Source organism: Pelecanus crispus, chromosome 8, assembly GCF_030463565.1.
Source record: "Pelecanus crispus isolate bPelCri1 chromosome 8, bPelCri1.pri, whole genome shotgun sequence".
Classification (NCBI taxonomy): Eukaryota; Metazoa; Chordata; class Aves; order Pelecaniformes; family Pelecanidae; genus Pelecanus; species Pelecanus crispus.
In genome coordinates this window covers 42844438-42869727 of record NC_134650.1, presented here as the reverse complement: position 1 = coordinate 42869727, position 25290 = coordinate 42844438, and the positions used below count along the sequence as shown (strand labels likewise).

The window sequence follows — 25290 nt, the reverse complement described above, 5'->3', positions numbered from 1 at the left end:
ATTAGATCTGTTATGTAGTTAATTAGCTGCATGCATTCACCGCGACTGGGCACATAAAAGCACACACATTTCTTAAGATGTACTCTGAAAATCAATATTTAATGCCTCCCTGGCAAAGAGAGAGAAGCAGCAGGGTCCAGGTTGGCAGAGCGGAAGGAGCTGAGCAGCCACAGTGGATATGGAGATGAGAGTTGGTGCTTGGGAGCAGACGGGATGCATTTGGCCCAGTCTGATTTACTTTGCATACTCCTAAATGCAGTTTCCAGGCTTTTCCTATCAAGATGATTTATAATTGTTGCAGATGGCGTCTAGGCTAATCCCTGATGAGAACTCTCCTAAGCTCCTGACAAATTTGAATCTGCAGCCACGTATCACATTAGGAGTGTTGAAGCATCCCTCTAACATGCTACAGAAATACCAATGACAGTGACTGTGGATGGCCAGAGCTGAATCAATGTAAACATGTAACATTTTAATGAAATGTTTCCTATTTTAATTATTAAAAGGAAACATAATTATTGACTGGTACTATCTTACCGCTAAACACAGTTTTCTTACCTAAGTGGTGTTAATAGACCATCAGATAATGGGGTAGACAACAGAAAGGGATGCTGCAGAGCCAGGAGTTGTCAAAAGGTGATACATGAAACGAGGCAGGTGGTAACAGAAGTAGCACCTCTCTAAGACCACAGTAAAACTTGGCCATTGAGTAACTAATAATGGGAGAATATACATTTTGACTGAGTACAAATTATTACCAAGATAACATACTGTCTAATAACATACCGCCTACTGCTGAGAAAATCTGTGGTTTTCCTCCAAAAGTAGGTGGTTACAACCCACCAATTGTAAATATTCTCCCTGGACACTCTTAAACAGCAAGAATCAAACATGAAATTCTGCCCACTTCAAGCTTTAATGAATGTCTGAGCAATATTAAGCCACTAATTGACTTGTACTGTAGGTCAATGAAGAAGTGAAATCTGCAGTTAATGTCTGCTTAAGTGTATCTTGCTGGAAGCCTGCATCAGGCCAGGATGCTCAGTGGGAGCTGTGGTATTGCTGAGCAGTCGGCAAAAATCACAGTTTCATACATTTTAATATGACTACATTGCTGTGGACACACAAACAACATCTGGCAAATGGTGCACAAGCAGTTACGTGGGTGACAGCCCATTTAGTATTCTGTACCTAATAAACCATTGAGAAAATATCTGTACAGATCAATATTTTTCCTGGTGGGACTCATTCTAAGTTTAATCTAACATCTTATGAATATATGTAAAATGGTCATTTGGATCTTCGGTTATAAAAGGTGTAAATTCCTGACTTGATGTTCAGGGGATGTTTCTTTCAGCCGTAACAACACTAGAAGTAATTGTGGCTTATTTCAAGCAGCTCACTACTCTGTTTAGTAAAAGACATCAGCTGCACTAGTTATCCGGGTGATACGTTGATCCCACCAAAGACACTGGTCTATACATGATACAATAGTCTACATTCAGAGGCATGTCAAGATAATTTGGCCTCCTTTTTTGCCTGGGGAACATACTTCTTCCACTGCTGCCTTTCCACTACCCTTTTGCTTTTTAGGCTCCTATTACCACCTTCCTTTCCATCTTCTTTCTGGGCAGGAGAAATAGAGGACATTAGCAAATTGCTTATATCTGATGCTTTTTCGGGCCTGCACTTATCTATGGCTCAGATTATACTTCTGAGACCTTGGCTTCAGGGAGTTAGAGTAACAAGAACCTTTCTTCCTAACGCTGCACTGAGGACAGGCTTCATACTGAACTAGAGCAGAATCGGTGGTTTGCGTTCAAATACACGTGAAAGATTGATCACAGTTTTAACTGTAGTAATTATGAGAAGCATGCCCAAGGAATTCTGGTTTCTTAAAGATCATCAAGGAGCAGAAGTTCTCACTCAGAAACATCCTCATTTCCCGCGTGCTGTAGTAAATCCAGAGTAATTCCAGTGGCTCCAGTGGTGGAAGACGGGTTTATGCTAGAGCATCTGCTACCAGATTCTGGCTCATCAAATACTTAAAACTCCTGCAATATTTGGATGTTGTCTGCATAAACAAAGAGTCTTTGAAAGATCCACATCTGGAACACACCTTCTTTTGCCAAGTTGGCTAAATCTCTTTCCTAGGGATTTCATACTGGCATTTCAGCTGACAGTTTGTGTTTTTTTCAGCCACTTAGTTTTCTGCCTCATGCATGAGAAGATGGGATTCAGTCATTTCAGTTCACCTCCTTTTCTCACCTCTGAAAATTAGTTCCCAAACCAGTTGTCCCTGCATGCAGAGGGTGGAGATGCTGTTTCCGTGTTGTCCCTGCCATCTGTCTCTGCTGTGTGACACTTTTCCAGGCAAGAAGATCTTTGCTCTCTTTGCACATCGGCAGAGCAAAAGGGTCTTGACTCAAGGAGGAAGCGCATGGCTTGTGCCTCATGGACCAACTTACTGGTCAGTGCTGAAGGTTCATGGTACTCGCTCTTCTTAATTCAGGTCTATGTTTACATGAGAATGCCTGAGTGATTTTGTAAGTGTGGTAATTGCATACATAAGCAAATGACTAGATGTATGTTTTTGACCAAATATCAAGCTGTGAATGCCCAGCATATAAATTTTAAATATTTGCAACTAGCAGCTCCCAAACAACTACAGATCAAGAACCATCTGTAGGAGGTATTTGGCAAATAATTTTAAATAATGAATACAGCTAAGATGATCATGATCTACTTGCAGACAACACTCGCAGACAAGTGTAACTGTTATGAATTATTCAGCCAATTCTATTCAGAATTATATATTTTTTTAGAACTATAATTAATGATCCATAAGAGTAAGTATGAGACACACTAACAAAGGTCTATTCTGTGCTGCTTCTTCTGCAAGATTAAAATGAAATGCAGACAGTTTGGAAACCACAGACCTTGTTTTAGAATTGTTGTCTGCTCTGTTTACTGACAGTGACTTTTGCTGCTTGTTTACTGCAATTTACTTAGTTACAGCATAAGTTACACATGATTATCTTCTCAATATGATACTAAGCTGACATCTGTCAAGTTTAAAAGTCATAATAGATGCTATTAGTCATTGGGAAGATCCAAAGGCATAATGATTCGTATAACAACAAAACTGCATTTTTTTTAAAGGTGTAATAATTTCTAAAGAGAATTTTGGGTGGGCTCTACCTGCTCAGAAGTGAGATGATTTTAGTGCCTTAAAGGCTAGCAGAAGCAGAAGCCAGGGAGAAGTGTACAGCTGGTGGTCATGGAAACAGTTATCAGAATAATATCAATTAACCAAGCAAAATACATTGTTTGTGTCCTTCTTGTTTGTTTGCTGCAACAGAGCAGTAAGTTTAAACTATCTGCTATTTGCATCAGAAACTTCATTTCTCGTGGGTTTATAGAGGGGCTGTTTCAAGCCATACCAAGCTGAAATTGCCTTGCAAGTCCTCAGCTCTAATGCTAATTAATATTCCTCTGAGTTCCTTTTCATTTTTTAAAAGTAGTTCAAAATAAAAATTCTTGGGCATTTGAGATGCTTTTTAAATTTTAATCTAAGGAACAAACATGCAGTTAAAAGCCCTTTTTTTCAAGCTGTTGAGGCTTGAGGCAGCTCCTAATGAAGTCAGAGACAAAATTTTCTTTGAGTTTCATGAGAAGATGGTCAGCAAGCCACCAGCTGGCCTTTGGTGGCTTGGACAACTGCAGGGAAGGAAGTCACAGCAGTTACATTTGAAGCACGGTCTCTTTCCACAGTCTTTGAAAGTCTGGTCAGCCACCCTCATCATGCCTGGCTTTGCATAATGCACGTCCTGTATACAAACTCTGTAATCACATGGGTGATTGCGCTCCAGGGGTACCTTCACTTTGCTGTGAATCTGCAGATTCAGAAGGCTGCACAGTGTTGAGGAAGATAACCTGTTATTTATTGTCAGCGCTTGAAGAGTAAAATATTGGTCCATTGGAAAGGGGGAGAGAACCGGACACCCGGCCAGACGCTCAGAGGTATTTAACTACATTTTCTCCATGAAAATCAATAGCATGACACCGAGAATGTTGCCCTGTTGGCTGTGTCGGCACAGCCTTTGGTACCGGTGCTGTGGTTCTGCTTTGCATTTACAGTGCCAGGTGGTTTGAGCCTACGTTACAGAGGTAGCAAGGATGACAGGCAAGTGAGTGCTGGAAAGAGTCCTGCGCGCCGGGCTCCGTCTTCCTGGAGCAGAAAGTGGTGTTTGCATGTAGACTCCCTGGGTCAGAGGCAGTGGCTTTTCCTGCTGGTGTGAGCCGTGCACAGGAGTTATACGCTTAATGGATAAGAATGGTTTTATTTTTCAGGTCTGTGTCAAAGGAATTTGTTGAAAGTGATTTAGTCAATGTACTGACAATTACCTGTTCTATTTTTACCACATCTTCCTGTGTGGAGATTTTTTTCTTCATTTTCCCTTTTCTCCCATTCTGCTATGTGGCCAAACCTGTAAATAGCCAAAGCCAAATGCTCTAAAAAAGCCAGAAAGGAAAATCAGAACTAAATGCACCAAAATGATGTAGCAAGAAAAAAGGAATGTATTAATGAGAGGAGCCTGTCAAGTTATAAGGAATTTACATGGACAACTCAGCCAATGTCTGAGGAAAGCGTAATGATAGGAAAGGAAATACAACCACTAGTATGGACGGTGTAGAAAGAGAAGTTGTGAACATTTATCTTAGAACAGTAATGGCTGATTTAATAATTCAGATATATGTATGGAAACATGCCCTGCAATAGGAGGGTGTATTTTTCTTGCTGGAGCTACAGGGACTCTCTCACTCCATCATCAAAACATTGTTAAATCAATTGTGTAGTCCAGAACTAAGAATACCAGTTTTAAAAAGATTTCAACTGAATTTATCCATCATGTGGTCTTTCCACATTTGTTCATTTTATGTGTAAAACATCAGCCAAAAATAATTTACAGCAATTATTTCCAGTGACAGGCCAATGTAAATTCTCCCAGGCAGAGGATGGCTATGTGAAAATAATTATACATGAATATCCAGCTGAGATCTTTTGAGCCACTAGAAAAGGGTGGTATGTAAGCAGTTTCGTAGCAGGAGTGATAACACATGCACATGCATACTAATGCTGTAGAAAAGTTTTAAGACCTCCAACTGGGCTAAATTGCAGATGCAGAATTAAACCCGGAATATTTTTGCCCATGAAATTGCAAGTTCAAAATTTGGTTGGGCTTTCAGAATCTCAGAGAAAAATGCCAAAACCGATTCAAACACTTGGGCTTTAAAGTCATGTAGGCGCTTTTGAAAACTGTAATTCTGGCTCATACTATGACTGTCTTCAGAATAGTAGAGCAGTGAACTAGCATTAGCATGTACAGTTCAGCAACGTATGCAATGTGTATTTCAGCTCAGATAAAATTTCCAGTGGTGCTAAATAAAGATGTATTAAAAGATCATCTATCTACACTCCAGGGAAACAAGGGAAGAACTAAGGGTCTAATGGGGTAGTGGTATCATGGTGCAAGAGTTAGTTAGGTCTGGAAATCTGGGATACGGGAGTCCCAAGGAGATAAAAGACCCAAGTGAAGTGTGATGTCTGTAAACGATCACATCTCCAATAAGTATTGCCAATGTTTAGTCATTCTGCACTGAACAATAACCTGTGTTGTTGCGCTTTTCTGTGGTAACTTAAAGGGTAGCTAGCTATGTTGGGACGTGTTTTGAACTCATAGTTTATACTATAAGTAAACTGGTTTCATACTGTAGTCATGGGAACTCTCAGTGTTCAAGCGCTATGGGTAATAAATAATATATTATGACACTATTCGCTAAGATTTCTTGTGTGCTATAATATTAACAGTTTCCTACATGTGGGACTCATATTTATGCCTTTGTATATTGAAGGATAGCATAAGTAGATGATGACTATTGTGCAGCAAACACACTTACTCTGATGTAGTATTTGTTAAAATTATTTCCAAAGCATGTGGAATACAGACCATAAAATACCTCCTAACCTCCTAACATTATTAATGAAATAAAAGAGTGTTATTCATTACCCACAAGGAGAATTTAAAAATAAGCTCCACATTTAAATGGCAGATTCCATAACGGCAGTACATAAAAGTCTGTATCCAGAGGCTGACAGCAGTGTGTGCAAAGGCTGCCCATGGCGTACCCTGTGCTCTCTTTGGAGAAAATGGGGCAAGAAGCTTTGAACTGTAGACAGGTACTGAAATACCATGTAGCACATTACTAGGCACTACCAGCTGTGGTCTCCGTTTCTTGGGCAAATTTTCAAATCTCAGCATGCCAAAGTATTAATTTCTGATCAAGATAATGTAGCGCGCAGCCCTTGAGTTAATATGCAGAAGTAATTGTTTCTACAGCAGATGACTGAATCTCCGGCTCATTGGTTAAGTGGGTGTGCAAGTGGGCAAGGTTGATTTGATGCGTGGCTCAGTGTTGAATGAGGGATGGGGTCTTGGCAGGTTAACTTCAAATCTGGACCCTCATAGTGTTGAATCGGGGGTAGTGTCTGTTCTCCGAGTACGCAGCTGCACTCAAGGACTGAGCTGCCATGGGACCCAAGCAGGGCGCATGGGTGAGCGACCCTCGCAAATCAATTGACGAGCGGTTGGTGCAGTGGGTGGAGGAAGGTGAAATGAGTTTTCCCTGTTCATAGGAGGGCAATACGGTATCTACCCCCCTCCCACTTCCTCACACACTCAGCCCCTTTTCAGTTTATCGCCGCATACTGGGGCCTTACGGGGAAGGCTTGCACTTGCACAGTCTGACCTGGGCATGGTGAACCAACATAAATCTCTACAGTCCAACACCTTTTCAAATAATAGAATTATGAGAAGTTACACTGCAGAACCATAACTGGAGAACGAGTTTTTTGCAAAGTATTATGTTGGGCTTCTCCTCTTACAATTTCAGAGTCAGGTTTTATGCCTTTTAAGTTACTTGAAGCATGTCCCTCCATGCTTCAGGTAACAGCACATAAGCATTCATTTCTTTTTCTGAATTTAGGATGATTGCAAAGTGTCCTGGACTTTTTAAGAAAATCTTTTGGACGTTGATTATTGGATGGGATACAGCTCATGAATGACTAACAGATTATATTGATGTCTGTTGATATAAATTTTGTAGCTCTGTGACTTTTATAATGCCCCCTACCTCTGTTGTAAATTTGCTCCTGTAGATACTTTACCCTGACCACATTTGCTGAAGCTGGCGTTGCTATCAATGCTGACGTATAGGAATATACAGTGTGTGCGGGTGCATGTGTATTTGCATTATCCTCACTCTAAATATCCCACAGATAAAGACTCCCATTAACTTACACTTGGCTGTGCTTCATACAGGTATTATTCAAACATACCATCAGGTTGGACTGCTGAAAAAGCATGTGCAAACCTGACACTCCTTTGTCTTACAGCAGCTTTCACGTATGCAGGACTTCTGTTTAGAAACTCTCAGTGAAAGAGAATGCCATGTGCAGAATGGGGTTTTTTTGGTTCAGTTGGATGCCATTGATATGGGATGGAGGCCATAGGTAATCAAGATGTATATGCGACGCTATTTCCACAGCTTATATTGGCGAAGGTCTCTTGTGCTGTTGATGCATATGTTCACAGGTCTTTCACCGGTGAGAAAGTCACACTACAGTCGCACCTCAAATTACGATAGATGGAAATTTCCTGTTGTTGATGTGAGAGAGGGGAGCATTTTTTCCATTAATCTTTTGGCATTCTTCGAAGATTAAGAATGCAGTTACACCAAGAAGTGGGTTTTCATATGGGTATATCTGAAGAACAGAAATGGATTGCATTTATAAGACATATTTCCATGCTTATATTTGTTTTTGTGCATTGCAAATGTGCTCCCGATGTCAGCAGGTGTGTGTAGATGTTATCACCTACTTGTGAAAAACAAAGTCTGTTTGGCACAGATAGATAAAACCCCTTGCAAATGCTGCAGTGCTGCTTCAAAAAGGAGGCTATGAGTGTGCAGTTACACTCCCTTGCTTAAACAGCCCTTTAGTAGGAGAGCAGCGTCAGGCATTTTCTCGTACTGTTGAGAAATCCTGCCATGGGGAAATCAGTCATAGTTCAGATGAGACCAATTACTTCATTGCAGAGATTAATCATGAGTGCAGAAATGGTAGGGAATGGAGGTTAGGATGATGCTTTCTGCTTAAAGTTGAGTGCAACTGGCTGTCAGGGAAGAGGAAGGAATGGCTTTTACGTGTTTTTATTACAGGGTTTGGGTTGCTGCAATGTATGGTTTGGGAGTAAAAAGAAGGAAAGGGACTTCGAAGGCCTTTGGGATGCCGAGTACTTTCTCGTTAGTGGATGTGAAGCGAGCTAATTTAGAGAGCAGCAGCATTTTCCTGCTTATTTCATAAACTCAAGGACACAATGCACAGCGATGGGCGTTCTGTTGTCTGCCATCTAATGGCCAGACAAGAAAGCAAACTAACATGGTTTCAGCCTGTGGGCTATGAATCACTGGGGATTCTTGAGCTAAATATGCATAAAAATAAAAAGAAATGCAAGCTTTTGCTCACAGGTTTAAGCGTGTTACACACGGGCTTATGTTACCATGAAAAAAGGGTGTGATGCTACAGTGGAAAACTGCTAAAAACTAGAAAAGACTTCCCACCTTTGCCTGCCATAGATTGTTTTTGAACATTGCATATCTGAAAGCAAATATCAGTCTCTGTATGAATGAAAATGCATTTGAGACATTTAAAGTTTTCCTTTATTTACTTATCGAGCAGGTGAATAACTCTGTTCTTCCTTCTTTCTCCAGTTCCCCCCTCCACTGACAGGCACACCCCTATTTTATTATAATGTGCAATATAGAAGATCTCTCACTGACAGGGAGTCTTAATACACGCCTATGCCTTTTCCTCTCGGGCAGACCATGGTGGCATCTGCAATAACTGACACCAGTTCCACCGCACAGAGAAAGCGCTCGAGGTAAATCTCTGCTAGAATAACAAAGAATAGATGGGGAGATGTTCCGCTTTAATATCCGCTCCATCTTTCTTATCTATATTAGAAACGTCTGTCACTAAGGGTGTCTGAGTAGAGCTGAAATTATGAAGCACCTTCTAGACTCCTTTATCTCCTGGAGCAACATTAATACTTATAAGTAGTAAAGGATACTGGGTGATGGAAAGACCATGGCTTGCCTATGGTGGTGTGTTTGTTTAGGAAACGTGCCTTTTAATTTCATAATGTTATTTGAAATGCCTTCCTCTGCTCTAAGAAAATATCCACTTTTGTTATTCTTTGTGAAACAGAAGCTGAAGATAGCAGGCTTGCTCACAAAAGCCCTGATTTGAATATGCTAATGTTAATTTAAGCATTCACTTGCCAAATTTTCATGAGCGGATTTTTTTTTGTAGTGTGCACATTTAATATTTGTATATCCATTATTCCCCATGCTTATCTGATCCACAGGCACTGAGTAAATATTGTCTTTGAGTATGATCTACAGCAGAAGTCAAAAAAGACACTGTAAAATGGAACTCCTCTTCCTAAATATGGATCTACTTTTTCCTCTACCTTTCCCAGGAAATTCAGGGAACCTACTTCCACACCCAAAGGGCTTATGAATTTTTTCGGGGGTTGATACTTTCAATCTAAATACTACAAATTAGAGCCATTTCTAATATGGCATCTGGCTGAAGTAATGGTGTGTGTGAATAAATTCCTTTCTCCTTGTAGCTCTGCTTCTTTTGAATGCAAATGGTGCAAACAGATATTACCTCCTTCAACAGGAAATGGTGATCAATGGAACATTTAAAAATAAATTTCTGAGTAATAAAACTGTGACAATAGGAAAAATTTCATACCTTATCTTACAGAACATCGGTGGGGGGGGAAGATGAGTGAAAAGCTTGACTATGAGCTGCTGAAAACAAGATCTGATGTCTTTAAAATGTGTTTTCTGATGTTCTAACCCAAAGCAGAAGGGTCAAATGCATTACTTAAGTGAGATACCGTGGGTGTGAAATACATTAAAACCCAGCGAAACATCCCTATTTCGGAAAGAGAAACCTATCAGTTAGCTACCTACCATAGCACTGACTTCACTGAGGCTGCAATGTATGAAGTTTTGCAAATAATCAGTGTATCAGTAGTGCCTAGTGTTTTCAATAGGCTGGCGGCTTCATAGCTGCTCTTTCTAAAAACTACAACCTGTTTCATATCCTACCTTTACAATGAACCTATAGCTAGGTAGTAATGTATTATACCAGTGCATTAGCATGGGCACCTCTGCAAGAAATTAGAGAAACTAATACTGCTAGTAGCCAAGGGAGAGCTACGGTGGTCTTATTAATGGACTGCAGTAGCATAAATAAGTAGAAATTGTCTGTGGTTCCTCTGTTTTCCTAAAGAAAAGGAATAAAAGTGGTTGAAAAAAATGCAGTGATATTGTGCAGGTACTAAATTTTCTTGACTGTAACTTCTCCGGTTTTGCGGCTTGCTGAACCATGAGTCTTTCTTTTATTTCTGAAATTCTTCCAAAGTGGAACACACAAGGGGAAAATAAAGCTTGTATGAATGCAGAATAATTTCATTTAAGTCAGTGAAGTTATTCTGCTGAAACACTGGTAGAGAGAAGCAAGCTGGTCCTGGAGACTGTTAGCCCTTTAGGCCAAGGATGGTTTTGTCATGTGAGATAGACTACGGCAAGTATATTGCAAATGCTCCTGCAATAATACACCGGGAAAGTCCCTTTAGAATATTCTACAATTAACAATAATCTAGAATCGTAAAGGTTGCGGGTTAGTCAGTCTCTTTTTTATCTGGATTATGGTTTAGCTATAAACATCCTTTAACAAAATGTCACAGCAAATAAAATCTTTGCTTAACCAGGAACAGTCCTCATTTTTCCATCTAGCTCCACTCTTTCACTTGCCTAGCGGTAAGAGCATTTCCAGTTTCTTCTCTACAATCCCAACACACGTGCTGGCAGTCACGCAGTTGGCCAATATTGAGCTCTAGACTTACAGCCATGACTTTTTTGCAGACGAAAGGGTAATTCTAGCGATGGGTGCTCTCTCTTACAAATCACTAATTAGTAAATTAGAAGGAAACTGGCAGCTTTTCACAACTGACAGTAAGAATGCCTTACAGAAATGGTACAGCTTCATTACTAATTTAAGTATCTTATCATTATTTATTCTCTCTATTTGACTATACTGTTCTGGGTTTTAGCCTGAACCAGACATAGTGAGATACTGCAAGCCACTCATAGCTCAGAAATCTTGTAGAAGGTGGCCATGAGATTTCCACCTGATTTTAGCAGAAGAATGTGTTTCAGCACTTAGTTCAGCAGCAACAGTTGTACGGGCAGGCACTGTGGTTTCACTGCTCCTGAGACCAGATTCCAAGGTAGCCTTTGGCAAAATTAGGAACAAGTTTGACAAACAGATGGATTCATCTAACAAATGCTGGCTCCCCTTAGGACAAGGGGCAAGAGGGGAAGGGAATAATTTACTGGATCCTAGAGTTTTCCTCCCGTGTTTGAAAAGTCAATTTTGAATTGTTTGAATAGTGCTAATGAATGCATCCCTTGTTGTCATACTTTGCAGTCATCTTCATTGATTTAACTGTGGAGCTTGTATATGTAAATACCAAAGCAAGCTGAATCTTTGCTTCTCCTGGGTTCTGTGATACCTGAAGTACTTCAGTACGTTCTTTGCATTCGTACAGTGCTTTCAAAATGCAGAGTGCCACTGAGTGCTATTTTTTTTTAATGATGAGCCATACTACAGCAAACTTTCTTAGCCTGAAACTCTGTTTAGCGATTTTGTTAGCGATCATGGCCTTTGAACAATACTTTGCAAACCTGTTGGCAGCTGGTAACTAACGCTGACTTCTATCCATCTTCAGCAAAGAATGGTCTAGCACAGTTGTCTTCTTGCTCAGTATCTTTAAAAACAAAGCAGTGAAAGCACGTCAAGGTTTCTTTTTGACCCAATTGGCATAGGCTCAAGGTGATGGTATCTTTTGTGTATTGTTTTAACTGCTTTTGGGAGAAGCAATTTCACTGAAATCAGTGGTGCAGAGCCAGGGCAACTAAAAGGGTACTCAGGTCACAGGCAGACTTAGGTATTTTTGGAAAAGAGAAAGAACACTCCTTACTACAGCAAGACCCAAAACAACATGCAGAGCTGAGAGCCCCAGCTCTCCAAAGTAGGATGTGGGCAGATACAACTCATGCCCTCTTGTTATGCATCCACTTTGATGAATTTTGACTTAAATCAGTGTTGCTTTTAAAAATGAAGGGTACCCGGTTCAATGTAACTATTGAAAGTTCCTCAGAAATAAATTCTGAGCGCTTCTGTTATTATTTAAGGATAATTTGCAGAGACGACCGAAAATTATGTGTATTTCGACGAGCTGATTTTCTGCTTGGTTGCATCCTGAAGGAGAATTAACTTTTTTTCTCTCAAATGGTCTGCAAAGCTCAGGGAATCAGTTCAGATCTCCCCGTGGCCTTTACTTTCCTGACAGTTGCTGCATTTTTTACAGAGGTCTGTTTCCAGTCCCACTGTGTCCCCAAATGTGAATGTCCTGAAATTCAAAGATATTCAAATCAATGCTATGATCTGAACAGATATACGATGTACCTCTGCTGTTATGCTTAATTAACTTAGGACATTCTAGGCTTTCTCTCCAAGCATCGGTCTTCCTTTCTCCCATGGATACTGTGAAGTCCCGCAGTGAGCCTTGTTGTTATGACCTAATTTTTCTACAAACTGAGGGATTTAATTTGTTCAGGTGCCAGGCAAAGGGAACACAAACTTGTAATTCTCCTGGCTACTCTAATTTAACTGCCTGAGATTTGAAAAATCAATAGGGGAATTATCTTGCTGTCTCTAGACTGCAGCTTAATAACTAAAACATAATTAAAAGGATTAAATCAGTTTATTTAGGAAAACTGTGGCTTTTTCTGTGGGTCCACTCCAGAACTTGTGTCCTACTGAGTTGAGATAGTGGGGCTGGGATTGGTTCCTCTTGCTAGGGAAACCCTCTGCTATTGGAAGTGCTGCTGTCACTGTTTAGTTCCAAAACTAAGTGAAGAACTCTTTAAAATGTATTAATTCCTAATTGCATTTTCAGATGATTGTGATATTTTACTAATCTGCACTTTCCAGGTTCACTGTTATTAACACGATCAGATAGTTTCTTCAGAGAATCCAGTGTGGTCCAACAAACACCTCTCAGGAAGTTACCAGTAATTATATATACATGCTTTATGTACATATATACATGTGTATATGCCTGTCATATATATAATACTGCTGTATACGAAGCCTTGCGTCATCAGCAAACCTGAGGAACTTGTCACTGAAATGATGTTGGCAAGTACAATTAATATATGACAAAGTACACAGTCTGATAATTCATTCATTGGCAGTAGGAGAATTTCATATTTAACATCTTAGTGCTTCCTAGATGAACTGTGAACATCCTTAATGAATGCCGTCCACTTCAGACCATTTTGACTTGGTATTTAATATGACCTTCCTCACCATTACACTCCCTTCTAAGAATCCTGTCACAAGAATGCCCTTGCCAGACCTGACAAAATACAAATGCATAAATTCCTGCAAGTCTGCCCAGTGACAAATAGTTACCAGTTCATTATCTTACAAATGCTTTATTGCTTGCAGTTTGCGAATCACTCTCATTGTATCCCACAGTTAGTCAACCAAATCACATACAAACATAAGACCACAGATCTACATACATCTTGAGTTAAGCTGAAAGTATAACTGAAAAATACACCAGTTGATGCTTCTATATGCATTATGTAATGTGCACTAAATGATAATTGTACATCTAAAAAACCAAGTAACTTCACAGAAAGCCAGGCTACTAAATGCACTGAATGTGCATTAAATGAAATATTTATAAGTATTTAACTGGCAGGTGAGCAAAATACAGGAGAACGAACGACTGCCTTGAATGAATCAGCTGGCCAAAGCTGCTGTCCCATGAGGGACCATGCATTTTGGAAAATTGTGTGTTAAGGAAGATCCAAGGTACTTTATTTTGAAAGTGGGAGGCTCTCTGAGAACATTCTACTTAAGTTTATTTTGAGGACCCCAAACGCAGGATACTGACATAATTTATTCCTTGGCTGATTGCCTAACTAGCGTGTTACAATTCAACCCAGACGCTGCCTTTCAGTGAACAACAGCCATTCTTGACATTCTCAACATTCCCTTGACAAAATAATCATCTATGAAATTAATCTCTCTCATGCTACTTTTTTCCTCAACCTCTCCCCAGTTACTTGTTAACTAGTAAAATCTCTGCTGGTTCACATAGATGACAGCTGAAATGACTTGGTGGAACACTTTTGTGGTGCTCAAATAACTTAAAAAATTTATTTCCCTGTATTTTGTCTGGATGATTCCATTCCTTTTCAATGGCCCACCTTTGTTCAGATCAGTGTGCTGACGAGGGTTTTCCACTAGGACTGTTAGAGACTTAACTACTGTTACTTCCATTTCCTGCTGAAAGACCTAAATGAAAAGTTTACACGTGTTCAGCTTGCTTTTGCTAACAGAAAATAGGAACAAATTACCAGGGAATGAAACGGAGTATTTCAATTTATGCTCCCTAGTGCAGATGTTGCCAAAATTGTATAATACTACAGCGCTTTCAAGGAAACATGATTAGAGACTGCCCTGGTAAGAGTAGCTGGCAGAAGCACAGCTCAGCCCATGTGTTTGCATAACATTTGTTACTCCGCACATCATTATAAATGGACCAAACTTTGCCCTCTTATCTGCATCTATGCCTCTCACAGGAACAGTGAAAGAAACTAATTTGTGAGCAGTATTTGACCCTTGGAGAACTACATGCATCTGCTTAAGGCCATTTTTCCACATAAAAACACTTTTCAGCAAAATGATTTAGCATGTGTTTAATTTTAATGATTTGGCTTAAGTGTCTTTCTGAGTGCTTTATCAAGCTACAGCAATCATCAGCTGCTTAATAAATATTGGATTAAAGTCTGTAAAGGGAACTAACACATGTATCAGAAAGACAAAAATGAAAGAACATTGCCAGACACGAAGCTTTCCTCTTCGCAATGCGCTACTGCGTTCTTGGAGCTGAAGGACATTTTTCAGTGATGCTGGAAATTGCAACACCAATATTATTTTTGACAATAGAAAAGTGTAACAGGGACTGTAATTCTGGTAGTTTTCTGGACGTATACAGTGAAACCTCCACAGAATTTAATGCTCTTGGAGAAAACTATGGAAACAAAACTATTAGCCCCAAATACACATTAATAGTAGTTGGAATTCAGCAATACTTTAGGGTACGTGCTGAAGGGAAAAATCTGGGCTTTGAATTGGTAGGCATTTGACATGCCAGGATATTAGTAGAATAACTGTTCACTAATACATAGCAAAAATAAGTTGGACTTTTAAAATTATCACAATGGAAGCAGAGAAGATAACAAATAAAACCAGTTTTTTTAAAGCATTGCCACATGGCCATATATTGATTCATTACAAACAACTTAAAATGGTTGTTTTCCAGTGTGCAATTAAAAAACCCTCCAGCGGTAAGGAAGTTCTTCTGGCACAGCACTGACTACAGTACGTGCCACCTGTAGACATCATAGAATGGGTTGGGTTGGAAGGGACCTTAAAAGATCATCTAGTTCCAAGCCCCCCGCCGTGGGCAGGGACACCTTCCACTAGACGGGGTTGCTCAAAGCCCCATCCAGCCTGGCCTTCAATACTGTCCCTTGATTTACATATCCTTAAAATTTTGAATAGCCCTGCCCAGCTGGATTGCTGTGTTTAATTTCCATCACACTGAGCCTCTGTGCCTTTCAGTTCCCTTCCTCTCAATACGCAGTGGCACTGAATCTTCCCGTGGTCCCCACTGCTTGGGTGTGGAATCTGTCTGCTGGCCTTGGAGATCATAGAATCATAGAATCATAGAATGCTTTGGGTTGGAAGGGACCTTGAGAGATCATCGAGCCCAACCCCCCTGCAGTAAGCAGGGATTGAACCTGGATCTCAACGCTCAGACACCTTCCGCTCCCAGGAGCGGGACCAACCCTCCCAGATTTGTCAGTGAAATACAGGCTTTCCAAGCTATTCAGCAAAGTCAGAGCAAACACTAAGATTTGAAAAAAATACCGCCAGGCTTTGGTAACTCTGCTTTGTGTAAGTTTGGAGTGATACATAACGTAGCCCTAATAGCAGACTGCTGCCTACATATCCGACGAGACACGTGGTGATTTATCAGTTTCCTAACCTCAACCACAATTCATATGATGTACTATAAAGATCCCTGAGCAGTATTCCACAGATTCATTTTTCCTTTCATCCTCAGAGCCACCCCACCCATTTGTTGTTCTTCCTTCCTGTATCTAGAAAAAAACCCCTGCTTGTGACCAGCTGAAGACAATCTGAAGTTTTAAAGTTTAAATAACTAATAGATAAAATTTATGTGTGATCTCCATAACCTGAGATGATTTGTAGTACAAGTATGACTGGATATTTTTTCAAGCATGGGGTCAGCTCAGGCTTGTTTCACTTTCACGCTGTCTCAGCGTATACTCGCGTGCAAAGCTGAGCATGGCTTTGGGATCACGAGGGAGGACAGCTTGTGCCATGCTTAACCCTCACCTGGGGCATCCCGTGGTGCTGCACCCACTTCTGTGCTGCCCTCCCCGAGCCAGGAGGGCACGTCAGCCACGAGACTCGTCACAAGGCACTGACACAGCACGTCTTCGAACAGAACGGATCTGTAGGTAGCTTAACCCTACAGTGGCCTTTGATCAGTGCATCTGTTTTAAAGGCACTCAACAATGCGTATCGGATCTCCGGTGCTGCTCTAGAAACATGGATCTGATTTGGGAAGCATTCCGAGTTTTAACCCACCCTTTGTCCCACGTCACTGTCCTGGTTTTGGCTGGGATAGAGTTATTTTTTTTCCTAGTAGCAGGCATAGTGCTGTGTTTTGGATTTAGTATGAGAAGAATGCTGATAACACACTGATGGTTTAGTTGTTGCTGAGTACTGCTTATGCTAGTCAGGGACTTTTCAGCTTCCCATGCTCTGCCAGGTGCACAAGAAGCTGGGAGGGGGCACAGCCAGAATAGTTGATCCAAGCTGGCCCAAGGGCTATTCCATACCATATGGCGTCATGGGCAGGGGGGGCGTTGGCCGGGGGGCAGCGATCACTGCTCAGGGATGGGCTGGGTGTTGGTCAGCGGGTGGTGAGCAATTGCATTGGGCATCACTTACTTCGTATATTATTATCATCAGTATTGTATTGTTATTATCATTACTATTTTACTTTATTTTAATTATTAAACTGTTCTTATCTCAACCCAGGAGTGTTTCTCACTCTCACTCCTCCGATTCTCTCCCCCATCCCATCGGGGTAGGGGGATTGCGCAAGCGGCTGCGTGGTGCTTAGCTGCTGGCTGGGGCTAAACCACGACAGTCACTGAGGTGTACGGCTTGTGTATTGGATCGTGAGGCTTAAGTAGTTATCAAACAGCACTGTAGCATAGTTACCAAAAAGCACTCTTTACCATTACCAACAAACTAACAGTAGTTCTGCATTAGAGTCCAGGTTCAACTTTGTCTGCTTGAAATTCCCAGTACTGAAAATATTAAATGAAGCTACTGTTTCTGTCCATAGAAATTGGAAAATAATAAAAGATAAGTTTTTATTTCACTTTTCTTCCTTTAGAAAACTTAAAACCCAGGAGTTAAAGACAGGGCAATATCCAGTCTGGCATTACTGACAGGAACTACACTTGCATTCTTTGGTTCGTCTGACTGTGGCTGCTCTAGTTCATAGGGACACATTTATAGATAGACGTATACACATGATCTACAACTTCCCATGAGGTATGATTTCTCCTCCAACATAATGTGAGAATTGTAAAGAGAATGACTGAATTGCAAGAATAGCTTGAACATCCATGAAAAGGAGTTTTAAGCATTTTGCTTTATTATTGCTCTTCTGAGTATCAAGATAAACATACAATATTTTCATATAGGCGTTGTGATTTGCGCAAACATGAATTGATACAGCTACAACTGAGAACTTTAAATTGGGAACATTTCAGTCATGACAGTTACGCTTTATGTAAAATTACTTAGTGCTATGTTTGATATTAAATGTCAACAAGTAATATTAGTTTAACAAGTAGAACTATATCACTGTCTCTAAAAATACTGCCATACTAGGACTATTCGCATGGGTTCTGAATAACGATCAGGAGATACTCCTTATCTGCAAAAAGATATAAAAATGGTTAGTTAAAACAGTTTATCTTATTTCCTGATAAATTCTCTTTATTCATCTATTCCTCTCCAACTTTTATTTGTTTATAAAACGTAAGCAAAAGCAATGTCATTTATATAAGAAACCTTTAGAAAATGTAAGCACTTTGTACAAAAATCTGAGATTACAGATAAAAAAAAAATCTGTGTCATAAAGCTTAACTATACCATATTAAAACTATTTTAGTAAGCAGTAGATTTGGTTTCAAGAAGCTGTAAAGATATTTAAACAAGATGAAAAAGTCACAAGATAAGCACCTGGAAGCTAGCACTTGTTATAATAAAAAACTTTTGACATCTGCAGCCTCTTCTGCAGGTGCAGAGAACTTCTTTCAGTTCACTAACTAGTTTATTCAAAATTGAGAATGCCATTTAGACATGAAAAAAGCAGAAAAGATTTGAATAGACTTCTACTATGAATAAATTCTAAGCATGCCAGACTTTGCCTACTAATTCTAAAAGCCCGGGCAAGTTTTGGAAACAATGCAGTTGGATAGCTATTTAACATTATCGATTTTAAATGAAACATTTCTTGAAAGTATCCAGTGAATTTAGTACGGCCGTATCTGCTTTGGAGTGTTAAGAAGCTGCACTCCTGCATTGTCATTTTCATCCAAAAGCAACTTAATGTAAATCACAGGTCGTTCATTTGCCACCTTCTATTATAGTAAAATACAATCAAGCCTTAGAACAACTAACCTCCCTGTTAGCAAAAAAGCTTCACATTTTCTACCACTTATTTTCAGGTCAACATGCTTTAATGGTTACTAGTCAAAAAGCCACCTCTAAAAAATAAGTGAAGGGCAAATGCAAAATAAGAATCAAGTGCATCAGTTTAAATCAATGAGCAAAAAACCATGATTTAAAAAATGCATTAGGTGTATACTCCAAAATAGAAACTAAACTAAAATTTTAATCTTGGCATCAGCTGATGACTAATGTTAACACTTAATGACAGTGCCAGATTTCTTTCACACACACTGGTTTTGTAGCAGCATTATAAATAGTTCCAGTGAGGCGAGGTAACGCATACCTAGTGCAAGATCCCCTGCTCTACATTTGCTACGAAATCGGCATCAGGGGACTACCCTGGCGAAGGCTGTCCATCACTACGAGCTCAGAGCCAACGTCCTCCCCAGCGGCTACGCTGAGGAGATCCCTGATGCTTCCTTTCCGTTCCGCATGCCTTCATTGGCTATCTCGGGCCAAATCCTGCATACCATTAGTCTCTCAATTAGCTAGCGCACACATCAGCATGTCGGCTCCAACCAGTCACTTCCACTTTGCCTGATTCACCCAGTACTGGTAACTGACCACAGCTTCACCACAGCTCAGCTGGCCTTGTTATCTATTTTAGAGGCACAACTAACAAATTAGCATATAGCTGTATTTAACATGAGTGAGAAACAGGTTGCTATATTCTCCCGGTTGTTTTAAGGAAAATAATTATACCACAGTTACTATGTTGGTGATAATACTGCCCATCTGTGAAACAAATCCCACCATGATAACATACCAAGTGAAAAATAAATTTAAAAACAAAAGATTTTTTTGCATCTGTTTGGAGCTAAAATGGATTTGCTGCCTTTAATACTATATATACACACACTATTTGATATATGTATGTGTCCAGTTTTCCTTTGTGAAAACCCAGAGAAACCAGACAATTACTCAGATCTAGACTTGTTTGGTTGCCTCCAAGCTTGAATACTGTAAACTCTGTACATTAAAATCCTAACACACCTGGTTATAGGGTGAATACATGGTTATATTTTCATACACTTATTTTCAAGATGCATTTTTTACGGTAGCCTTGTTTGTGAAGAATTAAAAGAAACTTCAAAGGACATGCAATTCTATTGTTATTTTAATAGAAATATTACCTGGAGCTACCATAATTTCGTGTTTCTTTGATCTGATCCTAAGAAAGGTTAGATCATTCTGAGGATCAATATCTCTCACTGTGCTCCTAGCTTTCATGGTGAGCTGCTGAAGAAGACCTGCATACTGGACTGTTGTAGAGTTATCAAGAGTTGTTCTTATCGGAATTCCTGCAAACAAATAATTTTCCAATAATCATTCAGTTAGGTTGCATATTCTTCTTATATAGCAGATCATAAGAGAAAAACCAAGAATTTCACAGTTTTTTCTGTTTTATAGCAGAAAGGAGTTATGTTGATTTCAGGTACCTACATGCTTTTTAAAGTATAATTTATATTAATCAGTGGCGATTAAACATTCAGTTGCCTTATGAAAGTTATGAAAGGGCCTAATTGCTGTTTAAGGCTCTTAAATACCTATCAAATTCCATTCTGTAGTACTTAACCAGTTATGGTGCTTCATCAGTTTAAACACTGTCACCGAGTTTGTACGAATCTAACCCACACTTTAACTGCAGTAGTAGAAACGACACATTCCCAGTGAAATACCAAGAGCAATCAAAGGGCAGAAGTGGCATGTTTGCATTTGGCAAGCAAAACCGCTCTTGGAACAATCCTGTCCAATTAGTGGCAAAATATTGACAATTGGTAGTACACAGTTTATTGATCCCAACTATTAAAAACTGGACCACGTAAGTCAGGATTAATTTTTGATGATTTAATGAATCATTGTTTATCAATGATTTGTCAAATCATGCATTTTATATTAATAGACTACCAGATGAAACTAAAACCAGGGTTCACAGTAATCCTGCAAGTGTAAAACTCTTTCGCTTTAATAAGCTTCTTTCACTAATAAAAAATTTATTTGACCTACTAACAAAGACAATAGAGTACAAGCTGGCAAGGCAATTTTCTCTTTGCATACATTCATATTGCATCTTCCAGGTGGACAGGCTAGGAATACAAAAACAGAGTAATATGACTTAAGTGAAGAGCTTGATTATGCAAGAAGAATTAACATGCAAAAATAGTGAATGCCAGGTAAAGAATTGGAGGCAAAGGAGCAAAAGAAATAATAGAACTGCCTCAGTTATTAGACTATTCCATAATTTTCCTAGGAAAGTGTCGCTTGAATCACTTAAAATCTGTGTCATCACTTGAGAAATAATTCTGCATTAGTAGGATGTGTAGTGTAGGGAAGTGTCCAGAATGACCCAGTACATCCTTTGTGTCTAATGTTATTACACAGAGATTGGAACTGATGTTTTAATGGAAACAAACAGGTGTTCCCAAGCACTGCATTAGCTTGAGAATATCTATATAATCACAGCATTAAATAGTAAGTCACTTAAAAGCAGCAATGAATTAGTGTCAAGTTTATATGACCTTGTATCTAAATGATTGCTTCAACAAATACAGCACTTTTAATGAAAATGGTAAATGTTAAATAATCCTCCAAGGTCTAATAATAACATGAAAATGAGTCGACACTAGTGACATCCTTAGATTAAAGCTGAGCTATGCTTACTTTAGGACAAATTCTCTTTGCCTCTGCCACCCGAATTAGAAAAAGGCAAATAAATCCTTCATTAGAAATGCTGTAGCGTGATCCTTCTCAACTGTGAAGGACAGCAAGAGTTTATGAGATATTCCAAATAAACAACGTACACTTAGCACAGTGTTTCAATGAGCAAATCAACTTTGAGCAGTAAAATAAATGACTGGCAATGTTCATATCAGGAATCTTTTAATTTGCTATTTCACCTGCATACTATTACACCTATGTGTACCTACACTATTACAAAAATCTTAGTAACTGATAAATAAAGACAACTGTTTATGTTAGTGAAAAATGGAGGGTTTCATCTTTTTAGGGAACCCAAACAGCCTAAGAAACCTCACTACTGCACCACTGGTTCAAGTATTTTTACTGTGATAAATTTAAGTTGTACACTTGTTTTAAATGTTTCAGGATAGAGAGAAATTAAATTCAATTTTCTACAGAAAGATTTGAAGTAATTAGATTGACCAGTGCTAATTATGGATCTTTGGAGATGTTGGAAAAACTTGCAACTACACACCTATTTTGAGGTTTAGTTTGTGGAATGTAACTTTCTTGGTACCTTGAATACATCCTCACAGAGTACAGACTCTCTTGCATTCACATCTGGCATCTGGTGTCAAAACATTTCTAAACGATAAAGTAAAACCAAAATTCCTGGGCTAGTCTTGTCCATCGGCTTCAGCCTAGCCACATGTTCTACAGGTTTGTGAGGATGAGGAAGTTTGAACAGGACACGGGGAGGACTTTATATCTTGCTGTGAACAGTCTTAATGTGTGAAAAAGGGAAGTAGAATGTTCTTCCTCCTTTGCAAATCAAAATTGAGACAGAAGGAATCCAAAACAGCCTTTTCAAAAAGCATGTTATGGTCCTAACCCTGCAGAGCTCTATCTGAGCTTTCCCTCAACACCGTAGAACTACCACAGGTAAAAGCTGGACTGCAGCAGCACACCCAAGTGGGAAAGCATGCTTGACCCATCTTGTGCCAAGAAGTCAACTGTTCCAAGTAACAGAACATAAGGAAACTGGGTTATTTTTCTATTAGATTACAGCAGTGTTTTTGCCTGGAGAAATGTATTAGTCTGCAAGCTCAAAAAGGATCATCCGTGTTACCTAAGTGCTCGATTTTGTTCACTTCTCCTTTGCAGCTTAGTCTAAGTGCTCACTGGATCAAGTTGCATTCTGTTTACTGAACCAGAATACAGAAATGGCTGAAACGGTGCTTGTTCTGAAACCAGACTGCATTTCAGCGTAGTGAACAGCCATATCTAGACGTGAGCATGTGCAGGCACAAAGCAGCTTTTCAGTTTCTATTTGCCAGGCTATGCGCTTCTCCCTTGACCTGCATCATCTATTCTGGGAACAAAGGCACATTTTACTTAACATGTCGAGACACACAAATTAAATTGTCCGCATTTTCTCAAGCCTAAATAACATTTAGGCTTCCTTCTTAGTGTCCTTGCCTGCTGTTGCCAAACTGCTGCTAGTTCAATAGACTTTTTGGGGGGGGGTTGTAAAAGTGAAGGAGGTCAACTAAATTATGGGCAAGGTAAATTGAGCGAGTTGTCTATTTCGTAAAGGAATGATTAAAACAGATTAACCTGAGAAGCCTAGCTGCTGAAAACCGATTTCTGTGACCAGTTACACTTTTGGCTTGCAGCCTTCAGGATCACAGCCAAAGCTGGCCTGAGAGAAAACTTGCTCTTCCTCCTGTGACGACACACCGTAACACAATTTAAAGAACTTGTGAATATTGAGCAGGGCCAAGGGATGGCTCCCACAGCAGAAGACCAGCTTTGTTTAGTAGATACTTTTCTCCTGAGGTTTCTGTTCTATCATAACTTTTCAGAGGAAGAAGGGGAGAGTGAAGTGCTAGTGAATTTTCTGGCGTATATGAAGAATTTCGGACTAAAAAATGCCCACAAAAGCAACAGCTTAGTGCCACGTCTTCTCCCTTTCTGTAACCTACCAAGAGATGTTCTAGATCTGGTTCTGAAAAATATAGTTTAGTTAAACAAGTGGGATAAGTAACAACATGGAACTGCTTAAGTTAAATGAAGATTATGATATTTCTAGTTACTTCTTCAGAAAGACATACGTCAAAGCTCTGCTTTCCATTAACTTGAATGAAAAACTACATCCATAAAGAGCTTCAAGAAATGGCCACAAACCGCATGTTCAGGTCTTAAGACGAAACACGCATTCCTGAAAATCACACCGCCTTCACCGAACGTGGCAAGCGGGTCGCGCCAGCACCTCACAATCTGCAGTTTTGTGCGTAAGAGGTACTGCGCTCCTTGCCGCTGCCAAGCTCGTCACCTGGAGAAAGCAGAGGACGTTTTACCTTCGGCGTTTATTACAATAGTTGCGATAACCCCTTTGTGGGCTTGAATCCTCTTCAGGGTTTCCTCCACTTCGGCCTGCGGGGAGAGAGCGCACCACAGCACCCCCGCCGCTCCGCCCGACGGCGGCCGCCGTGCCCGAAAGCCGCCCCGGGCCCGGGGCTCGGCCCTCGGCCCCCCGCCCGCCCCGGCCCCCGGCCCCGGCCCCGGCCCCCCCGGCCCCCGGCCGCTCCCCAGCGCCGCCGGCCGCCCCGCTGCCGCTGCGGCTCGCACCGCCGCGGCCGTCGGGAGCAGCGCCATTACCATGGCGGGCGGCCGCCGCGCCGGCGTTGCTATGGAGCGGCGGAAGTGACGCCGCGGAGCGGCAGCGCGGCCCGAGCGCGGCCCCTGGGGAGCCGGAGCCGGTGCCGGTGCCGGTGCCGGTGCCGGTGCCGGTGCCGGTGCCGGTGCCGGAGCCGGAGCCGGAGCCGGAGCCGGAGCCGGTGCCGGTGCCGGTGCCGGTGCCGGTGCCGGTGCCGGTGCCGTCTCGCTGCGGCCCGGGCCCGGCAGCCGCAGTGCGGGCCCGAGGTCTGTGCTGGGACCCGAGCCCGCAGCGCGGGGGCGGCCAGGAGGGACGCCCCGAGAGGGCTGAGGACGAGGGCACCGGCAGCACGGCCTGGGGGGCAGCGCGGGCCCCGGCCCGGGCTAAATGGAGCCCGCGGGACGTGAGGGGAGGCCCCGGGGCGGCTAGGCAGGGCAGCGAGGGCTCGGTAGTGCTTTCAGGGGGCCTGTGGCCATTAGCATGGCTTCTGCTTTGGGTGCTCCTGTGATGGACTCTTGCTGGTAGGTGAGGTGAAATGAGCTCCACTTGCCTTCATTGTTGTAGCAGAGGGGTTTTTTGTTAGTTTATTTTAAAGCTGAGGCTGGTACTGACCAAATCCCAAAGGTACCGGTTTAGCTACTGTTGTTAGAAATAAGTATTTTTCTTCTCCCTACGTATAAGTGTTGCCTTGTTTGCTCTCTGTTTTTCCACAAGGGTTACATACTGTGTGGGCGTGCGGAGCTTGTTTTTCACTAGTAGGAGCTTTCCAGTCTAGCTGTGCTATGATCACTGTGTATAGATAGATACATCATTTTCATAA

The 25290-nt window shown here is 40.9% G+C and overlaps 1 protein-coding gene across 1 annotated transcript; it reads right to left on the bottom strand.

The window, feature by feature from the left end:
- Positions 1 to 18288: 18288 nt before the first annotated feature.
- Positions 18289 to 25026, bottom strand: DYNLRB2 (dynein light chain roadblock-type 2). The gene is made up of 4 exons (XM_075714808.1): positions 25021 to 25026; positions 24172 to 24247; positions 20266 to 20433; positions 18289 to 18332 (listed from the first exon to the last, which is right to left on the bottom strand). The coding sequence occupies exons 1-4, from the start codon at positions 25024 to 25026 to the stop codon at positions 18289 to 18291; spliced, it is 294 nt and encodes a 97-aa protein (XP_075570923.1).
- Between the last annotated feature and the right edge of the window lie 264 nt (positions 25027 to 25290).